The 19,833-nt window shown below is 40.6% G+C and overlaps 3 protein-coding genes and 1 non-coding gene across 5 annotated transcripts; all 4 read right to left on the reverse strand.

Annotated features, from left to right (window-relative positions):
• Window positions 1-450: 450 nt before the first annotated feature.
• Window positions 451-11,890, reverse strand: LOC103433910 (26S proteasome regulatory subunit 6A homolog). The gene is made up of 11 exons (XM_070820023.1): window positions 11,336-11,890; window positions 3,851-4,115; window positions 3,450-3,566; window positions 3,010-3,117; window positions 2,617-2,808; window positions 2,324-2,515; window positions 1,569-1,687; window positions 1,361-1,448; window positions 1,064-1,183; window positions 835-975; window positions 451-717 (listed from the first exon to the last, which is right to left on the reverse strand). Exons 2-11 carry the CDS (start codon window positions 3,965-3,967, stop codon window positions 640-642), a joined length of 1,272 nt encoding a protein of 423 aa, XP_070676124.1. The 5' UTR covers window positions 3,968-4,115; window positions 11,336-11,890; the 3' UTR covers window positions 451-639.
• A 1,528-nt stretch (window positions 11,891-13,418) lies between these two features.
• On the reverse strand, window positions 13,419-17,324 carry LOC103433911 (uncharacterized). Its single transcript, XM_008372203.4, has 13 exons — window positions 17,072-17,324; window positions 16,844-16,981; window positions 16,137-16,218; window positions 15,557-15,633; window positions 15,356-15,471; window positions 15,150-15,267; window positions 14,884-15,000; window positions 14,682-14,773; window positions 14,454-14,520; window positions 14,294-14,375; window positions 14,112-14,203; window positions 13,872-14,015; window positions 13,419-13,781 (listed from the first exon to the last, which is right to left on the reverse strand). Exons 1-13 carry the CDS (start codon window positions 17,273-17,275, stop codon window positions 13,635-13,637), a joined length of 1,476 nt encoding a protein of 491 aa, XP_008370425.3. The 5' UTR covers window positions 17,276-17,324; the 3' UTR covers window positions 13,419-13,634.
• Window positions 17,325-17,849: 525 nt separating this feature from the next.
• On the reverse strand, window positions 17,850-19,703 carry LOC103433912 (uncharacterized). Of its 2 annotated transcripts, XM_008372205.4 has the most exons (3): window positions 19,543-19,703; window positions 19,363-19,404; window positions 17,850-18,631 (listed from the first exon to the last, which is right to left on the reverse strand). In XM_008372205.4, the coding sequence occupies exon 3, from the start codon at window positions 18,522-18,524 to the stop codon at window positions 18,093-18,095; it is 432 nt and encodes a 143-aa protein (XP_008370427.1). In that variant the 5' UTR covers window positions 18,525-18,631; window positions 19,363-19,404; window positions 19,543-19,703; the 3' UTR covers window positions 17,850-18,092. The 2 variants fall into 2 exon arrangements, with proteins under 2 accessions (XP_008370427.1, XP_008370426.1); XM_008372204.4 differs by lacking the exon at window positions 19,363-19,404 and having other exon boundaries at window positions 19,543-19,683.
• On the reverse strand, window positions 18,746-18,916 carry LOC114824690 (small nucleolar RNA snoR127). Its single transcript, XR_003772963.1, has one exon. It is a non-coding gene; the product is annotated as a small nucleolar RNA snoR127 (small nucleolar RNA).
• Window positions 19,704-19,833: the final 130 nt, after the last annotated feature.

Raw genomic sequence — 19,833 nt, forward strand, 5'->3', positions numbered from 1 at the left:
TTGAATGGTTTGAAGGGTCGTCAAATATAATTTGGGTCGCTCTTTTGATGATGATTGTAATTCTATGACTCCTAAATGTAGTCTCCCTCGTACCCTCAAGGTTACTTAAAAAAAATTAAAAAAATAAAATAAAAAACAGAGAAAAACAGACAAATAATGCAATTATGTGTTGGGAATGAAACTAAAATATTCAAATAGTCTTGAACAGTTGACATGCGGGAGGGGATGGGGAACACAGAAACTGCGGTGAACGAGAAATTTTTCAATGAGTACTTGGGTGTATCAGATCGTGTTCCCGACATACTAAAAAATCTCACAGTAACATATTTCAAAGACCATATTCCTGCAACACATTAAACAGAAGCGGTAAACCATATTCTTGCAAAATCTGAAGGGAAACAGAGGCCACCAAAGATTCAAAGATAAGCAATGAAAATTAGAGATATGACATGCAGAAAGAGGTATTTCCCCATCAACTAACATTTCAGTTACACAAGGAGCGACTGGGGAAAGCAGCTGACCAGTAGCGGTTCCTAGCAAGACCTAAATATCTTTTCACTAGATTTCAAATATCACTACAACGATGAATACACAAAGGAGGGTTTGGTTTTTCCGAACGAAAACGCGCCAACGTTCGGTCTAGGCATAATAATTCAGGCTAGCCTTCTTCTTCGCTTGAACTTGGATAATCCCCTCGTTGAAGTCTTCGTGGTTCACCTGAAGTAGAATCAAAACAAAACTTTACGATTACCGCACGTCTTATTGCAGGTTTTTAAGTATACCCACAAAGTCAAGTCAGTAGACGTATGCAGTAAGTGATAGAGAGAGAATCACCTCAGTCGCGTCACGGCGAAGAGCTAGCATGCCTGCCTCCACACAAACAGCTTTTAGCTGTGCTCCGTTGAAGTCATCGGTCGAGCGAGCCAATTCTTCAAAATTGACATCAGGATGAACATTCATCTTCCTTGAGTGAATCTACAGGATTGAGGTAAAGGTTTTAATAACAATGTTATCACCAAGCACAAAAGTAATCACAAAACATATGCAATGGTAAAAGACAAACCTGCAAAATCCGAGCTCTTGCTTCTTCAGTGGGATGAGGAAGCTCAATTTTACGATCCAACCGACCAGAACGCACCAGAGCAGGGTCCAGGATATCAGCACGATTTGTTGCTGCTATCACCTGCATTTAAGACAAAAGAATGGTACCACTATCAAATTTTACATGCTAGATTCCCAGTAGTTAAAAGTATGGAACATGTTAAGATTCAACTGAAGTTCAAAAGTCTCGAACACCTTGTACTGTGAAGTGAATCATAGTTGTAGGAAAAGCAAATACATTGCAGACAAGGAAACAAACCTTGATACGGTCATCACTACTAAATCCATCAAGCTGATTTAGCAACTCAAGCATTGTACGCTGCACCTCCCTATCCCCGCTCACTTCACTGCAATAAAAAAAAGTGAGCATAAATTTCAAACAGGAAAGAATGGAGTGATCAAAATGGGAAACAATATCTATGGATAAATTTGTTAGTTCAAATGACTGCTCAGGAAGTATAGTTTACCTATCAAACCGTTTCGTGCCAATTGCGTCAATTTCATCTATGAAAATGATGCAGGGGGATTTCTCTTTTGCAAGCAGAAAGGCATCGCGAACAAGTTTAGCTCCATCTCCAATAAACATCTACATCAATTACAAGTACGATTACTTCATTAAAGACCCAGTTACAAATCCAAAGTTTACTCACATCCTACAAAGTTGAGCATGTTTAAAGATAAAGGGCTTGTTAATACAGAGATCATCTCCCCAAAATGATCAATTCCTCTTAATATGAAACAGGTAAAAAGAAGGACAACCTAAGAAACAACTAATTTAGATCTAGCAAACCCAAAGTCACAAACAAATAATTCAATTCTTCAGGATGCAGGACCCTCTAGGTGCGTACCCAAAAGGATCAATTCCCTCCTTATACGACACAGGTAAAATAAAGGACAATCTATGAAACAGCTACTTTAAATCTAGCAAACCCAAAGTCACAAACAAATAAATTCTTCAGGGCATGGGACCCTTTAGTGCATACAAGGGCATTATAAATTTAAGAAACAGACAATCCTTGTCTACTCAGAGCAATAAGAGCAACAACAAAAGCTATGCCAAAATGCAAAAAATTCAACTATGAAAATAATGTCTTAAGTGGCATTTCTCAAAACCATTAGAATATCGGCTGCTCAATGCTCAACATGCACATAAATCAACATATACATAAATACTTAGCTTAAAAAAAGGTATCCGTGATAACTGTATCGAATAATGGTATACCTGAACCAGTTGGGGACCAGCCAGTTTCAGAAAAGTGGCATTTGTCTGAGCAGCACAAGCCCGAGCCATCAAAGTTTTACCGGTTCCAGGAGGTCCATACAATAACACTCCCTTTGGTGGGCGAATTCCCAACTTCTGAAAACGCTCACTGTGGGTCATGGGTAAAACAATCGCCTCAACTAGTTCTTGAATCTGTTTCAATAAAAACAAATTAGCGTACGAAATTCAAATGTTTGGTATCTAAGAACAACCATGACCGCCTCAACAGAGAATGTCTCAAATATGAAACTTGCCTGCTTCTCCAGCCCTCCAATGTCATTGTAGTCTTCAGTTGGTTTTTCGTCAACTTCCATAGCCTTTACTCGAGAATCATACTCGGATGGAAGAGTATCCAAGATCAGGTAACTATCCTTGTTCACACCAACAAGATCCCCAGGCTTCAAGGTATCAGGATCAACAAGCCCAACAACTGGGAGAAAGATTGTCTGCAGTAAAACAAAACCCCATAATTTTGCTTTTGAATAATGCATCAAATATGATTTTCACACAAGTCTCTTTTAGCCGTAAACACATATCACACAATTAAAATTCACCAATAAAAGAAAAGCAATGATGCAGATGACTGCAGTAATTTGTTTTGCTGGTGGTATAAGTAAATAAGTGCATAGCATTAGTCGCTGGATTACCTGGCGAGTAGATGTTTTCAAAACAACACACTTTCCCTTTCTTTGGGAGTCAAGATCAATATTTGCACCATCCTCCTCAGCCTCATCTTCTGGGTTCATTTCCAGAATCTGAAAGATACAGAATAAAAAACCCAATAAGAGCGTAAGGCTAATAGAACTCCCCAAGTCCACAGACTTTAGTAACAGTCATCATTTGTACCTCCATTCCTGAGATATTTAAGCTAGGGTGACTCCATTATCAACTTTGCTTGCCCCGCGAATTCTTAACTCAAACAAGGTAAACCCTAAACTACAGTACAACATTTTAACTCCAGTTCGATTCTCAATATTCAGCGTATTCTAATTTTCACTAAAGAGAGTTACTTTACCGACCTCAAATTCACTCACCCTAACAAGAAAAGAAAAGATAAACAATTGAGAATACAAGAAGACACACATACCTCAACGATGTTGCCCACCAAGTAGGGCAACTGCTTATTAAGCTTAATCTTTTCCTGATTCTCCTTTATCTTCTCCTTGTACGAGTCCAGCTCCAAATTTGTTCTTGACATTTCTTCCTTCAATCCCACAAACAAAAACCCAGAAAAAAAAGGTAAAAGATTCACATGTTAAAATCTCAAATCCCCAAAATTTAGAAGAAAAAAAACCCACCTAACAAAAGCATCGACCAACGTATCCAACTAAAAAATCAAAATTTCCCAAACAAATCCATCGGAAACCCAAATCATAAATCAACTCTAAAATCAAAATCAAGTATTTCATCCCAATTGTGCACCGATCAGTAGTACCCTAGAGTACAACAAGTGCCAAAGTGAGAGAGAAAAAGAAGAAAAGAAGGGACCTTGTGTACGCGGATCTTGTTGTCGAGAAGACGAGTTGCTCTAATGATGTCTTCCGTCGTCATCGCGGCGAGCTGATCGTCCTCAGAAGTCGTGTCCTCTACCATGAGGTTCGCCATCGGATTCCGATTACTCTTCAGAAACCGAGAGAGTTTTCTGCGGCAGATTTCACAGAGAGCTGGGAAAGAGTACAGGTTTTTGTTTTTGTTTTCCAACGAAAACGACAACTAAAAAGGTTTTTGTGTGAACTGTTCGGCGGTGGACTTGCTGTCAGAACGAGAAATAGTGCAGTTCGAATTTACTTTGACGAAAACCACACTTAAAATTCTCATTTACAAATAAATAAAGATATTATTAGATTGTAGTAGTAATAAATCATTTTAGTATTATTACTCTTTGATAGGGTTTATACAGATGTCTATGAGAGATAAGAAAAATAAATTATTGTTGTGGTCTATTTTATCTAAGAGAGAGACTAGGGCCGACGGCAGAGAAAGAGAGAAGAGAAATGTGTGTTTGTAGAATTATAAGGGAATGTGTGTGTTGTTATCCCTCCTACATTGTGCCTTTATTTATAGTAGTAAAGGGAGAGAAGATATTCTTTCTCCTCCAAGTAATACAAGTTGTAATAGAAAAGGATAACTAGAATCAAATCTAATCTAGGATTTACACAATCATACTTATTCTATGAATGTTTACAACACTCCCCCTTGAGTGTGTAAATACTCAAGGTAGATTCAGCATCATGCAGAAGTTGAGGAAGTCGACTCGTCGGCACTGATTCCAAGGAACAACGCTTATTCTCAATAAGGTAGGAACTTGCATAAGTAGTAAGTCTCACTAAAAAAAACATGGCAAAAACTCGAGTAGGGACAAAATCCATAGTCTAAGGAAAAATGCGTGAGAAATGCAACGTCAAAAGAAACGTCTACAGGACGTCATCAGGGATATGACCAGCCCAAGGTGGGTGCCTCGTTAAAACCTAGTTAGGTAGCAAAAACCCAGTGGGAAAAAATGCTCCTAATCGTAGGGAAAAAGAGTACATTAAGATCAAGCAAGTATCCAGAAGATACTCCCTCTGAGTTTGACATAATTCCAAAGAGAAATAGCAAAGTTACAACTCAAAGTTTACGCATACCAATTCCATGAACAAGCTTCTGAAACGTCGCCTTCGGTAGTGATTTGGTGAAGAGGTCGGCTAGATTGTCTTGTAATCGGATTTGCGTGACTTCAATCTTCTGATGCTCTTGTTGTTGATGTGTAAAGAAGAACTTCGGCGCAATATGCTTGGTGCTGTCTCCTTTGATGTAACCCTTCTTGAGCTGTTCGATGCAAGCTGCGTTGTCTTAAAAAATCGTCGTCGGGGCATTAACGGCGGGATGAAGATCACAAGAGCTTCGAATATGGCCCACTACTGTTCTCAACCAAAAGCATTCCCGAGTTGCTTCATGTAAGGCGAGAATTTCAGCATGGTTAGACGAAGTGGCAACTAAGGTCTGTTTAGTTGACCTCCAAGATATTGCGGTGCCTCCAACGGTAAAGACATAACCCGTTTGAGAACGCGCCTTGTGCGGATCAGATAAGTATCCAGCGTCGGCATAACCAACAAGGCGAGAATCAACCCGATGAGCATAGGGTGCGGCATCACTCGAGGATTCGTAGGGATAGAACAAGCCCAAATCCGTAGTACCCTTAAGGTAACTGAAGATGTCTTTCACGTCAGTCCAGTGTCTGCGTGTTGGTGCATTGTTGTGTCTTGCCAAAAGATTAACAGCGAAGGAGATGTCGGGTCTAGTGCATTGAGCTAAGTACAATAAAGCGCCTATCGCACTTAGATAAGGAACTTCATGCTCCAAAATCTCTTCATCATCCTCCTTCGGACGGAAGGGATCTCGTTTTGCATCTAGCGTACGAACGACCATAGGAGTACTCGAAGACTTCGCTTTATCCTCATTAAAACGGTGCAACACCTTCTAGGTGTAGTTCGATTGATGTACTAAGATTCCATCTGAACAATGCTCTATCTCGAGACCGAGACAGTATCGAGTCTTTCCTAGATCTTTCATCTCAAATTCCGACTTCAGGTGCGAAGCAGTTCTCGCGAGCTCTTCATGAGTTCCGATGAGATTCATGTCATCGACATATACTGCAACAATCGCAAATCCGGAATGTGACTTCTTAATGAACACACAAGGGCATAGTTCGTTGTTCACATATCCCTAACTAGTTAAATACTCACTCAGACGGTTATACCACATTCTTCCGAATTGTTTCAAACCGTATAGTGAACGCCTCAGCCGAATTGAGAGCGTGTTCCGGGGTTTGGGAAATATTTGAACTAGTCAATGTAAGTCATTCGGGAACTTTCATATAAATTTCCGTATCAAGATCCCCATAGAGATACGCGGTTACTACGTCCATCAGCTGCATGTCCAGTTTTTTGGAAACTACCAAACTGATAAGGTATCGAAAAGTAATCACATCCATAACGGGTGAGTAAGTTTCGTCATAGTCAATCCCGGGGCGTTGTGAGAAACCTTGTGCTACAAGACGAGCTTTGTAACGCACAATTTCGTTCTTCTCATTACGCTTCCGAACGAAAACCCACTTGTAGCCAACGGGCTTCACATGTGGAGGAGTAGGAACTACAGGTCCAAACACCTTACGTTTCGCAAGTGAATCACGTTCAACTTGGATTGCTTGTTTCCAGTTTGACCAATCAGCTCTACCTCTTCCAGGGGTGTAAATCTTTTGAACCAAGGGGTCTGCCACGCTTTTGTGTAGAGGCAGATGATTGGCTAGCCGCTAATGTACGTGGATCACCAGAATTGGCGTCCCGGGCTTCCAGGAGGGTAGTCTGTCGTACATTTGGTACATCTATCTTTGCAGGCGTATTCGCAGCTGGAATATGTGATATTGTCACGCGCGCTAGATCGGTGAAAGCATCTGGCATGCTCTGAGCTATGCTCTGGAGATCTAATATGCGCTGCACTTCAGCTTCAGACTGAGCTGTGCGGGGATCTAAATGAGACAAAGTGGGAGTTATCCACGATAATTCACGTCGTTCATTAGGAACGTTGACATTCTTATCTCCCCCTAACAACGGGAAGACTGTCTCATAGAAGTGACAATCCGCAAAACGAGCGGTAAACAGATCGCCTGTCAAAGGTTCTAAGTAACGAATAATCGAAGGAGAATCATAGCTGACATAGATTCTCATCCTTCGCTGAGGCCCCATTTTTGTACGTAAGGGCGGCGAAATCGGCACATAGACCGCACAACCAAAAACGCGCAGATGCGATATGTCGGGTTCGCATCCGGTGACCAACTGAAAGGAATATTGCATGGCCCCAAGCAACGATCGGGAGCTTGGTACGTATGACCAACGATCGAGCAATCATTTGTAAACGCTTAATGAAAGCCTCTGCCAGGCCGTTCTGGGTGTGAACATGGGGTATAGGATGTTCAACTTCAACCCCAACCGACATGCAATAGTCATCAAAAGTTTTAGATGTGAATTCTCCAGCATTATCCAATCGAATAGATTTGATCGGATAATCAGGGTGGTGAGCCCTGAGCTTGATAAACTGAGCCAACAGTTTGGAGAATGCAACGTTCCTTGTGGACAACAAGCACACGTGTGACCAACGTGTAAAAGCGTCAACCAAAACCATAAAATATCTAAATGGTCTGCAGGGAGGTTGAATCGGTCCACAAATGTCCCCCTGAATCCGTTGTAGAAAAATGGGAGGATTCGAACGAATCTTGTTATAAGAAGGCTTAGTAATAAGCTTTCCCATAGAACATGTTTGACATGCAATTTCATGGATCGAACCTAAGCTTCGAGTTAGTGGATGCCTGTGTGAAGTTTTGAGGATACGGCGTATCACTATTCGTCCAGGATGTCCCAAACGATCATGCCAAAATGTAATTTCGTGCGCGGTCCCTGTGGTAAGGCCGGCCACATAGTGGCATTCGATGGGGCGTATGGTCGTAGTATACAGACCACTCGGGTTACGCTCTATCTTCTCTAGAATACGTTTCTGGCCATATTCGTAGGAAGTTACGCACAGAAATTCAACTCCGTTTTCTACGTGGGTTTCAGCGTGGTAATTGTTATCTCTAATGTCCTTGAAACTTAGTAACGTTCTGCCGGAACGTGGAGAATAGAGTGCCTCAGCAATGGTCAAGATTGTACCATTAGACAACATTATACGTGTCTTACTGTATCCTTCTATCAGGTTGGATGGGCCTGAGAGGGTTGTCAGAGGTGCATTCTTAGGTACGAAGTTAGTGAAATAGATGCGTTCACGCAAAACAGTATGCGTGGTTGCACTATCTACCAGACAACTAACTTTCCCACTAGTCATACCTAGAATGAAAAATTAATTTGAATCGGTCACATGCATAAAAGTTTATAAAAAAACAAGTATCAATTCAAAATAATTTCATTTATTCAAGGATTAAAAACTTAATATCCAAAATAAATCGCCAACTAATAATCCAAAACATAAAGGAAAATTGTTCAAAATCAACCAAAAAAACAAGGTGGGGTTCGGCCACTTGGTGGAATTCGGCCCCAATTGTCTTATTTTAACTGAAAAATAAGTCTATGTCTAAGATTCTAATCTTCTATAGGAGTGGTATCCTCCTGAAAGTCAGAAACCTCAATCTTTGTAGTCTTCGGTTCGTCCATTTGCATGAAGTTTGATTCAAACTTCGTACGACGAGAATGATATTCATCTACAACCTTCTTGGGAGCACGGAAAATACGGGACTAATGGTCCTTGGAACCACAACGATAACACATATCGTCATTCATTGTGGCAGGTGCTTTGCCCTTATTCTTGAAGTTCAGGGCCTTGGGAGCGAGGTTTGGGCGCTTCTGGGCTTTGTTTCCTCCCTTGGATGGGCCTTGGCTCTGTTGACCTTGGTAGGATGGCTTCTGGCCGCCCTTACCACGCCTCTTTTGGCGTTTTGGGTGCTGATGAGTGCTATAATGTGCTTCAGGCACAACAGTAGCCCCAGTAGGTCGAACTTGATGATTCTTCATCAACAGCTGATTCTGCTTTTTAGCAAGAAGTAAAACAGAGATCAAATCCGAGAACTTAGTGAACTTCTGAGCTCTATATTGTTGCTGCAGGACAATATTAGAAGCAGAGAAGGTCGAGTAGGTCTTCTCCAGGAGATCCTCTTCAGTCAAAGTTTCATTGCAAAACTTGAGAAGTGATCGGATTCGACAAACTTTAGAATTATATTCATTCACATACTTAAAGTCTTGGAAGCGCAAGTGCTGCCAGTCGTGTCTTGCTTCAGACAAGAATATGTCCTTTTGGTGATCGAAACGATCAGCCAAAGCGACCCATAATGCACGTGGATCCTCCTCAACAAGGTACTCAGTTTGCAGAGCGTCATGAATATGTCTTCGGATGAAGATCATAGTAGTGGCTTTTTCAGCTTCGCCAACAGGTGCATCTGTTGCTTCTTCAATAGCAGGATGCAGTTCTTTGCAGTGAGGTGGAGCTTCACATCTTGAACCCACTAGAGGTAGTTCCTTCCAGAGACCTCCAAAGCGGTGAAGTCGAGTTTGTTCAAATTCGACATGTTCCTATCACAAAATAGATGGACAAGATGTGGTTAGTGTAATGGAGAAAAAATCAATCCATTCACATAGAAGTAGAACATATAGGTTCTAATAGACATGTATTGGTTTAATTTTGCATGAAAAACTTCGGGTTTTCATGGGTGATATGTTTAAGAGAAAACTTCGGGTTTTCAAACAAGGCATGTTTATAAGAAACTTCGGGTTTCAAAGTAATTATAAACTTCAGGTTCATATATTCCTGCAGGCAAACACAAATATATATGCAAACAAATATACAAAGAATATATGCAAAAATATTGTATAATGATAATTGAATTAATTTATTTTTGGTCTTCGGGGCCAAAGTAAAGTGTGGGTGAAAATATAAAAACCCATATTATTTAAAAGTATTAAATAATAAAATCTCGGGGCCTAAAAATATAGGCCAAGAACCCTCGGGTGTAGGCTGCAGGCCCACGGGGTGAGAAGAGGGAATGGGCTGCTGTGTGCAGCGCAAAAAAAAATCTTTTGTTTCACAGATACGGGCTGCAATAAGCAGGCTCAGAAAAAAAAAACTAAAAAAATATTTTTTCGGTCTGGGCCGCTGCAGGTGCGCCCAGGAAATCAAAAAAAATTTCTTTTCTTTGCGGGCTGGGCCGCTTTAAGCGAGCCCAGCAAAAAATTTGTTTATTTTTTTTCTTGTCACACGGGCCGAGAGGCTGGAGCCCGTTAGGGTTTTGGGGTGCAGGACAAAACAAACCCAGCGGCGCTGGGTGTGCGTGGCCGAGGAAGAAGGCCGGAAAAACTAGGACGGCGCCATTGCAGGTGGTTGTCATTGGTGTGTGCAAGCCATGGTTCGTCGAAGAACCAAGTATCCATCGACGTAGATGAAATCTCGACATGATATCAAAACCCTAAAAATTGAAACGAATTTTAAAAAAATTCCGACGAGATTCCGTTGAATCTCGGTTCAATTGTCGACATGGGACGACTTCAGGTCGTCGAGAATATGAACCAAAGGTTTAAGGCTGTGGCTGCAGGCCATGCCATGGTCGGGGGACACCAGGAAGGGTGTTGGGATTTTGGGTTTGGGGCTTGGCTTCGTGGGTTTTTTCTCTGGGATCAAGGAGAGCTGCATGCTCTCTGCTTGCGTGGAGACCCCATCTGCAGGATGGTGGTCACGGATTCTAAAGAACCCAGGTCCCAATCGCAAAAAAAAAAAAATGTGTTTTTTTTTTTTCAATTCAATTATATTATATGCATGTATAATTTTAATGAATCACATATTTACATTGATGCATATGCAAATAATAGTTTCAATGCATGTACATATGTAAGATTCAATTCATGACAAATATCAAATTCACATAATCGTAGCAATTTTGATTATGAAGCATACACAATTTATGTAGAATCTAAAATACGTAAAACGTAAAGTTGGGTCATGCATCATGGTGAATGTTCATGCTATCAGGGCTTGCAAAATATCGAGTTAAAAACCGTTGTTTGGAAAGAACCTGATTGCGTGATGATATGGATGAACTGGTTTGATGCAGAAAAATTCTTCAACGTCAGATTCCTAAGCGCAGCGGTAGGAGCGTGCTGATAACGTGTTGTGGTCTATTTTATCTGACAGAGAGACTAGGGCCGGCGGCAGAGAAAGAGAGAAGAGAGATGTGTGTTTGTAGAATTGTAGAAGAATGTGTGTGTTGTTATCCCTCCTACATTGTGCCTTTATTTATAGTAGTAAAGGGAGAGAAGATATTCCTTCTCCTCCAAGTAATACAAGTTGTAATAGGAAAGGATAACTAGAATTAAATCTAATCTAGGATTTACACAATCATACTTATTCTAGGAATGTTTACAACAATCATATCATTTTAATGGGATGTTTATTCCTTACTTTTGCTTTCTGCTTTCCATCGTCGCACTCTCCGGCTCTTCACCTGTAGAAAAAAAGAATCGTAATAATAGGAACTTTATAATTTTATCTTTTTTCTTTTTTTCTCTTTTCTCTTTTCTGCTGTACTTTTCCTTTTGCTTTTGTCGTTCTCTTTTTCCCTGCAACTTCATTTTTTGCTTTTGCTTTCTCCTTTTATTATTATGTTGCTGCTCCTTGTTGACTTTTCTTCCTTTATTATGTTGCGGCCTCGGAGAGAATGAAATCCGCTGCTTCGCGGTACTGGGGATTTTGGTGGGCCGTGTTGATTCGGCGGTATCGTTGGAACTGCGAGATTCTGCAGAGCAGTAGCAGAGAGATTCTGCAGAGATGGAGACGAAGCTCCTTCTTCTCTGGATGCTGTTACTCAAACCCCTCTTCCTCAATGTCTTACCGCCCTTCTCCAGCCGCGAAATGCGGCGCTCCAGCTCCTCGTTCTGCGTCCGGAGCTCCAAAATTTCCTCTCTGCCCTCGCCGTGGTTCTTTTCGCTCACCGCCTCCGTCTTGATCAGTGAGAGCTTGAGCCTGAGCTCCTTCTCTGCTCTGAGCTTCTCGAGCCGCTCGAACTCGTGCTTCTCGTCGAGCAGCGCGTTCTCGTACCTCTGCTTCTCGATTTCTCGCCTCAGTTTCACTTCTCTCGTCGATACTGCCTGTTCGACTCGGCTGTTGTACGACAGATGTCGAGTGAAGTGCCAAGGTGTGGCGGATTCTCGTATGAAGCAAGCTTTTGTACGACGGGTATCGAGTGAGGTGCCAAGGTGTGGCGAATTTTTGTTGTAGCTGCTGCTGTGGCTGCGGCTGTGGATGTGCGCCGACTACCATGGCGACTGTTTGGTTGAAACTCCGGCGGATCGTAACGAAATCAGATCTGAGAATCTCACGCATTTTGGTGGATGAGAAAGAGTGAGGAATGACAAGAAAATTCTGGGAGAGAGACTACAAGACAGAGAGAGGAGAGATTTGATTCCTTGGGTTTTTTTTTGTTTTTGTTTTTTTTGTGTGATTGAAATCTACAGAGTAGATTGCCAACAAAATAAAACAAGGTAGACACGAAGTAGGTTTCTTTTTTCTTTCTGGTTTTTTGTGATTTTGCAGATTCACGGTGGATGTGAGAAAATGAAAGAGAATCGACACAATTTTTTGTATCGTTTTTCACATACGGCGCCAAATGTTGATGCACAGAACCGGAGGTCTTGGAACAACGTAAATACGACCATGAATCTGCAAGTAATATAAATAACACAAGATGTATCGTGGTTCACCTCAAGATTTGGGCTACGTCCACACTGATTATATTGTATTTATTTGAGAAGTGAGGGAGAGTGTGATGTGAGAGCTTTGCTCTAGATAGGAGAGACTTAGGGTTTGCGAGGGTGATGATGCCCTTTTATAGAATAATGGCTCATCTCTTAATTACATATTTGTCCCTTCCTTTATTACATAATTACATTTAAGTTTCTCGAGTATTTATACGAGGTCCAAATACGAGGCCCTAAATATGGTATAAACTGACTAAATTACTTAGATAGTTTGCCTTGAAGGTTTGATGCTCCATCGGAGGATACCAACTGCGGTGAACATATTTCAAATGCCATACCTACTTTTTTGGATGAATCTAGGGTATCCCCACACATAGGCGAGAACTAATCGTATGAGTCGGGTCGGACCCCATTTGGGGGGCAAACTCTTCCAATGCGGGCTTCTCCATTCACAAGGCTCAAACTTAAGATCTTCCTCAAGGGATTGCCATACCTATTTTATCTTATGCTCCAGCACCAATTAATAACTTTAGTGTTACTTGATGTTCAAATTGTTATTATTTTTCTTTTAATATTAGAGATGTCCAGAGATAAGAGAATCATATTCGCACTTTTAAGACCTCGAGTGCAAGGCAAAATAAGCTCTTAATCATGCTAGAAACTCCTAGAAACTCCGTGCATCAAAAGTGTAAAATGAAAAATTTGACGGGTGGTAAAAAACTATAAAAAGAAAATGAAAAACCATGGGTGGTAAAAAACCTACAACAAATGAAATTGGAGGGTGAGGGGAATCGAACCTAGCACTTAGCTGATGAGATAAATACTATTAACCACTTGAGTTACAAGTCCCTCGTCAATACGACGACACTTATGTTTACAAGAAGATTTACAATTCAAGGGGCAGTGGCCCGGTGCTATCCAACGATATGTACAAATATTTCATGGTAAATTGCTAATTATTCAACCTTCCACACTTCTTCAGACACTAACAACGCATTCAAACTTCAAAGCTTCCAATATATGCCCAGCCGATGCAAAACGCCGGCGACAATGCCCCAAAACAAGATCTCTGCAAAGAGGACGTAGAGTAGAATGCCTACTCTCCTCGAATGCCAAACCTCGACGAAGACGTGCTTTTGAATCCAGTACACCTGCCACGCCACAACTCAACACAATTTAACACAAAACATGGCGATTGCAGGAAAAATATGAAGGTAAAAACATATGGTGCGCGAACATACAAGCGTGTTATGGGGGTCCTTGTAATACCACCCGTTAACGAATCCTGCGAGGATGCCTTCAGCTGCCATGACATAGACGAGCATAGCATTCATGCCGATCCATTCCAGCGGCAGGAACAGGTACCTTATGCTCCAGATATCAACCTGGAGGGAGGCGATGTTAATCTTTCATTTGAAAATTTATGGCCTCATGAGAAAAAGGAAAGAACTATGAAGTCCACATGAGAAGAGTTAATATACCATAAGGTAGAAGGCTGAAAACACCAAGGCTGCCACTCCCGATGTTATGCATACGTAGCTAAATGTGTACAGCTGTTTATTTGAAGGAATTGCTGCAATGGGAATAAAACATTAGAAAGAATAACTTACTGGTAAACACATCAATCGCTGTATAAACTTCGCCAGTTCGCCTCAGTTCTCACCATGACTGAAATGGAGAATAATTCCCAGGGCAAGGAGAGCACAGCCTGTCGGAACCCAATGCTTCAGTCTGGCTGGATGACCCTGTAACCGGAAAGACAAGAAAAATGAGTTAGAGTCTTCCACATGCTAAGCACCAAATATACGAATCAGAGACTTGACCTGCATATGTATAAGCACATGTCCGAAATGCACTCCAATAATCGCGGAGAGAATTGCAGATATAGAGCTGCAGGTGGAAAGAAATCCACATAAAACTTCTAAAAAGTGCCTCAGTATTAACATCTATCGGATTATCTGGTACCAGAGGCCTGGTATTATCTCTGAAGTGTCCGAAACTAGTACAGGACCGAGCGGTTCAAATCCAACAAAGTCAAGGGTTATAAATACCTTACAATTCCTTCAGGTTCAAACGGAGCACGGCACCATGATGGGGCATCATTTCGGAATGGTCCTGCATAGGGGGAATTCTCAGTGCAAGCCTGCAGAATTTCAAAGTCAAGAAGTTTAAACATTAAAACTGGCACTGATGTAAGCTCTTGATCAGAAAATCATATAAATGATCAATCAAGGAAAAGATTAAACTACATACTTTGGATCGTTTCCAAGCCGGACGCTGATACATGTGACTGATTCCCAACACTTCTCTGTCAATATATCCTACTGCATTACACGGAGGATCTAGTTTTCCTCTCATGCCACAAGCTACCTAACGACAAAGAATATTCAAAGCAGAATATATTGTAATTTCATATTTTAGATCCCTACCACATCCAAATTTTGCAAATTCAACAATTCTCAAACAATTTTAAGAGATGTGCTTATCATTTAGAAATAATTTGAGGATCAAAGGCTTACGGTGTAACTTTTCCCATAATCGGTTCTCTCTCTGTCCTGGACAGTAAATTGCCAATCAGGAACATATGTCCCATAAATCACAGCAAAGTAAATAACGAGAACACATCCAGCTACAAGCCTACAAATTTTGGAACGAAGAATTCTTCTGTCATCATTCTATAAAATAAAAAAACACACTTTATAGCGTTATAGAAATATAGAATTACCAGTGCCAATAGTACAACTTGAATATGGAGAATGTGCCGGGTGCCATATCTTTGGTTTCTGCACCTCTCGATACAATTTCAATCAGTGCCACAACCAGATATGCAAGAGCAATTCTCTACAAGAAGCAACAAGAACTACTCAATGTTCAACGTACATAATCAATATAAATCCGCATAAAAGTGTACGATTAGCAAAATTACCTGGAGAATACCGCACCACCTTAATTCTTTCATGTCGACACCATATGTTAGTTTGTCAGGAGCATGTGAGTAACCTCCTTCACAGCATATCAAAGTTATGCGTGTCATTGTCAATGTAAGAACGGAAAAGTAGGGTTTGCCACATTATCACGAAAGAGTTTTGGTAACTGTTCTCAGGATTTAACTTGTCAATGACCTCTGGGACTACTTATAAGCGGAAATAAGTTTTGAACAGTGCATCGACATGTTCTAGACTACTAAGCGCCACCTGAGCTAATATCTAAAGACTGTAGGCATCCAGTTCACCTCACGACAACAAAAGCAATCGACAGTTTCTCAAATCACCTGGTAATTTCAAGTCTGAAATAAAGTAATGCATCACACAGAAAGTATCATTCGATTGACAATGATACGAAAACCAAGGTTTTGATTGGCATTGAATTCCCTAACTAGTTATTTAAGTGTTTAAGCACATTATTGTAACGTTGCTTTCGCGCAAGGCTAGAATATAAAGACAATGAAGTAAATAATGAACCCAACAAATAAAAAGACATCACATTTTCAAAGGAAGAACTCAAACCTTGTAATAGGAGACCCCAAAACAGTAGCTTCAGAGTTCTAAGAATCACCTTCTTGACAGCCACAAATTGGTCCGGTATTCTCTATAAGAAAAACACGCTATGTTATCATTTCCTACGATGCGATATTCTAAACTAGTCTAATATAGAAAAAAAGAGGGGGATTCAAACTCGGTGCAAGGGGTCGTCACACTGCCCTACAAGTGTTATCATCTAGTTGAATTCCTATTTGGGACTGCACCTCGAAGAGCTTAACGTACAATCTGCCAAGTAAAAGCGCTTCTAACGGTATTTGGTAGGAAAACTTAAAGGCCTTATGAGTCATAAAAGCACTTTATGAAGAAGCACAAGTTGCTAGATCGTGTGGAAGTGCTTTTAAAATAGCTGAAAACGCCATTGGTGAAAACGTTTTTGGAACCAATCCTTTGTAAAAATGCAAGTAAATCCTGGAAAAGCACTTAATGGAAGAAGCACATAACTGATGCTTCTTGGAAAAAAGAACATAACTGGTGCTTTTTGAAACCTAAAAACATTTTCTCTAAAAGCTATTTCAGTCATTTTAGAAAACTTTCAAACGAGCCCTAATTTAAATTAAAAATTCAACGTGTTTCTAATAAAAGTGCTTCTACCAAAAGTGCTTATAAGCAGAAGTATAAGTAATCGGCCTAATTAAAAGAAGAAGTAACAAAGAAAGAAATGGAAAGCAAACCTTGAGAGAAAGAGCAATGGACATGCCCACAATGAAGAGGAAGAAGGGCATCACAAAGTCTGCAAGATTGCAGCCGTTCCATGGCGCATGACCGATCACTGGCCACTCTCCACCCGCATCGTCAACCAGAATCATCAACTACATCATTCAAGCACAAGGTAAAACGCACAAGGTAAAACAGTGAATTAAGTAAAAAGAGTAAAAAAATAGTGTGAATTAACTACCTACCGAGACGGTGAGGCCACGAAAGATGTCGAGGGAAGCGAGGCGCTTCGATTTGGATGGCTTGGGGTCGGAAACATCGGGTTCCGACACGATTAGACTCTGGTGGTGGCTCGTATCTGCTTTGATTTCAGCCATTTTTGTGGGTTCGAGTTCAACTGTCTTTGGTGATGAGCTGATATAGACTGATGATTGCATGGAAAGTCGCATGTGGGGCCGCCAGTTCTGATTCCTAACCAAGTGATTAGGATATCCATAAACTGCATTTTGGCCCCTCATAGGATTGAATCTTTTTTAAATAAGGAAAAATTGGTAGCAAGTCACAGTTATCTACCTATTTCAAGAGCTGAAAAGACTCACAAAAGCATTTCAGCCTTCTCTGACCACAAGCTTGGAGCAAGTTTTGAATTCAAGACCTTTAGTTTTTAATTTTAAAGAAGCCTTGTAATCTGTAATTTACCATTAGGTCATTGTGGTTGATTGAATCATTGAGATGTGACAATATATTCCCCTGTTATTATTATTATTATTATTATTTTAAACTAGGTCTAGTGATTTTTCTATATATTCCGAACACATATCAGTATAATGTCTTATGTTCTGGATACTCTAAAAATCTCTCAGGCCGAGAGCATAACCATGATTAATTAAAAAAAATTATTAGTCTAAATATTGTAATTTTTGCATTTTTTATTTTTTTTCTGAATGTCGTGGACAATGTTTAAAATACCTACGAAATATTAAGAAGAAATGAAAAAAAAAAACAGATTTGGTTGCAATGGTATGACTGCAGAACCAAACCCAATCACTATACACAAATCCTCAAGCATTTCTCCTCATATGAACAAGGAGATCATCGCCCACAACGCCTAAATTTCACTTCACACTACAAGTAAACGAAATTAGCCCGCCCCTATGTAGTTTTCTACTTCTAGCGCCGCTCTTGGTAGAAAAAACACATCAGCTCTAGACAATATGACTACACTCGCGTTTGCGGTTTTTCAATACAGAACTTCTTCTTCATGGATCAGTATTTGGGAGGAAATATACGAGAATGTGGGGAGATCACAGCCTCCTGAATGTACTTCTTGGAATTATTAGGGTCAGGAACCCAACGAATCTCACTCAAATTCGGCGTCTCAACATATGCCATCAGAAATTCCCCAACCTTCTCAATTTTGCCTCTCTTGCCTGCCCTGAGCAAAAGGTTGTTCCTGCAGTAAGAGAAGATGCCATTGCTCAACTGCACGATGTCACCGGGCTCAAAGGCGTCGCACTCGTTCCCCCACAGCTGGAAGTGAACCGCCGCAGTCTCGTCCGCCACTAGCGCCAAGCATGTCTTGTTTTGGGCTTGTGATGAAGTAGTAGTTGTAGTTTTGACGATGCCTTTGTCCAAAAGTATGAACCTCGTGTTTATGTTGTTCTGTGCTGCTGGCACTATGTCTTTCAGTGGCACCATCTCTCGAATAATGCTCAATGCTTTTGAATCCTCAACACATCAACGTCTGCCTCTTTTCACCAAGCATATCCGATGGCTATGGTGATGGCAACGAGCTCTAGTTCAGACTGCAGTACCGATACATACAGTTGTTTTAAATACTTATGCAAAACGAAACTAAAAACAATTAAAAGTGACACAATAAGAACCGATTATGAAATCGAATATCAAGAGAGGAAAATTCCGGTCAGCAAGGAACCCTATCTCTATTGTATCATCAGATAGATACGCTTCTACAAAAGGCAAATTTCTAAAGCCTTGCCAAGTCCATGGAAGAGACTGGCAAAGCGCTTCGAAAAAAATGCCTTATGGAGCACATCGACGTATGATTTGGCTAATTTGCATCATCCCAGAGAAAATTAGACACGCACAAAAGATATGAATTCAAACCAGAACACAACACACATCGGGGGAGTCCGAATCAGATCAACATAAAAGACGCATTCAAAGAAGACGCTGAGGGAAACATTTCATTGACAGATTGAATATGCTCAAGAACAAAATAACGAGAAATACCTCATCAGGGACAAAGAGAATACTTGATTGAACCCCGAAGAACCTAACTACAACGAATCAAATCCCCACGATTACGAAACAGAGCAGACTACTAATCCACCAACTAATCCGTAATCTCTTCAGAGTACAACTGAGTGCTAGTTACCAATCGGTAGACAAGTATATTCCTTTTTTATTTTCTTGTTAGTCTGTCTATTCTATTTGTTTAAATTAGATTTTCCTCCTACATTTTCTCAGCAACCAAACATAGTAAAATTGAGAGAAAGATCTTCACTTTACTAACCAAATGATGGCCCTGCACTAACTTAAGCAGAGAAAATGGAAGCTGCAATCAAGCCAACAACAACTACAACACTATCAGAACAAATACAAAACAAAAATTCAAATACAATACCAAAGTTTCAAAATTTGAGCAAGAAGCGAATCAAATTCAAAACCCTAACCCTAAAATTCAAATACAAACCAGTTTCTACGCCGATAAGTAAGAAATTGCCCTGCAACCCAATCTTCTTCCATCACAATTTCTCAGAGAGAATAATCAAAGGGGAAGTTTATTAACGAGAAAAACGTTGCGGCGAGCAGTTGTTTCCAAGGCTCGCAAGTGATATAGATATTATAGACAACTAATTAGCGCGGGGTTTTGACCTAATCGCACTTATGAGTCATCACTTATTGTTATTGGTGTGCACGGTCGGGGCGGGCCTAAAATTGAAGGGACCAGATCATATCCGCTTGAAAATAAAACGCGACGGGT

The sequence above is a fragment of the Malus domestica genome, chromosome 04 (assembly GCF_042453785.1).
Source record: "Malus domestica chromosome 04, GDT2T_hap1".
Taxonomy (NCBI): Eukaryota; Viridiplantae; Streptophyta; class Magnoliopsida; order Rosales; family Rosaceae; genus Malus; species Malus domestica.

Excerpts from the sequence above, each read along its gene's own strand:
- LOC103433911 (XM_008372203.4), bottom strand. The coding sequence starts at position 17,275 with ATGCGACTTTCCATGCAATCATCAGTCTATATCAGCTCATCACCAAAG. Across the intron at positions 16,982-17,071 it reads TTCGTGGCCTCACCGTCTCG|TTGATGATTCTGGTTGACGA; the intron begins GTAGGTAGTTAA and ends TGAATGATGTAG. Across the intron at positions 15,634-16,136 it reads TTGGGGTCTCCTATTACAAG|GAGGTTACTCACATGCTCCT; the intron begins GTTTGAGTTCTT and ends TATGCTGTGAAG.
- LOC103433912 (XM_008372205.4), bottom strand. The coding sequence starts at position 18,524 with ATGGTGCCACTGAAAGACATAGTGCCAGCAGCACAGAACAACATAAAC.
- LOC103433910 (XM_070820023.1), bottom strand. The coding sequence starts at position 3,967 with ATGGCGAACCTCATGGTAGAGGACACGACTTCTGAGGACGATCAGCTC. Across the intron at positions 2,809-3,009 it reads TGAAAACATCTACTCGCCAG|ACAATCTTTCTCCCAGTTGT; the intron begins GTAATCCAGCGA and ends GTTTTACTGCAG. Across the intron at positions 1,184-1,360 it reads GTAGTGATGACCGTATCAAG|GTGATAGCAGCAACAAATCG; the intron begins GTTTGTTTCCTT and ends TCTTAAATGCAG.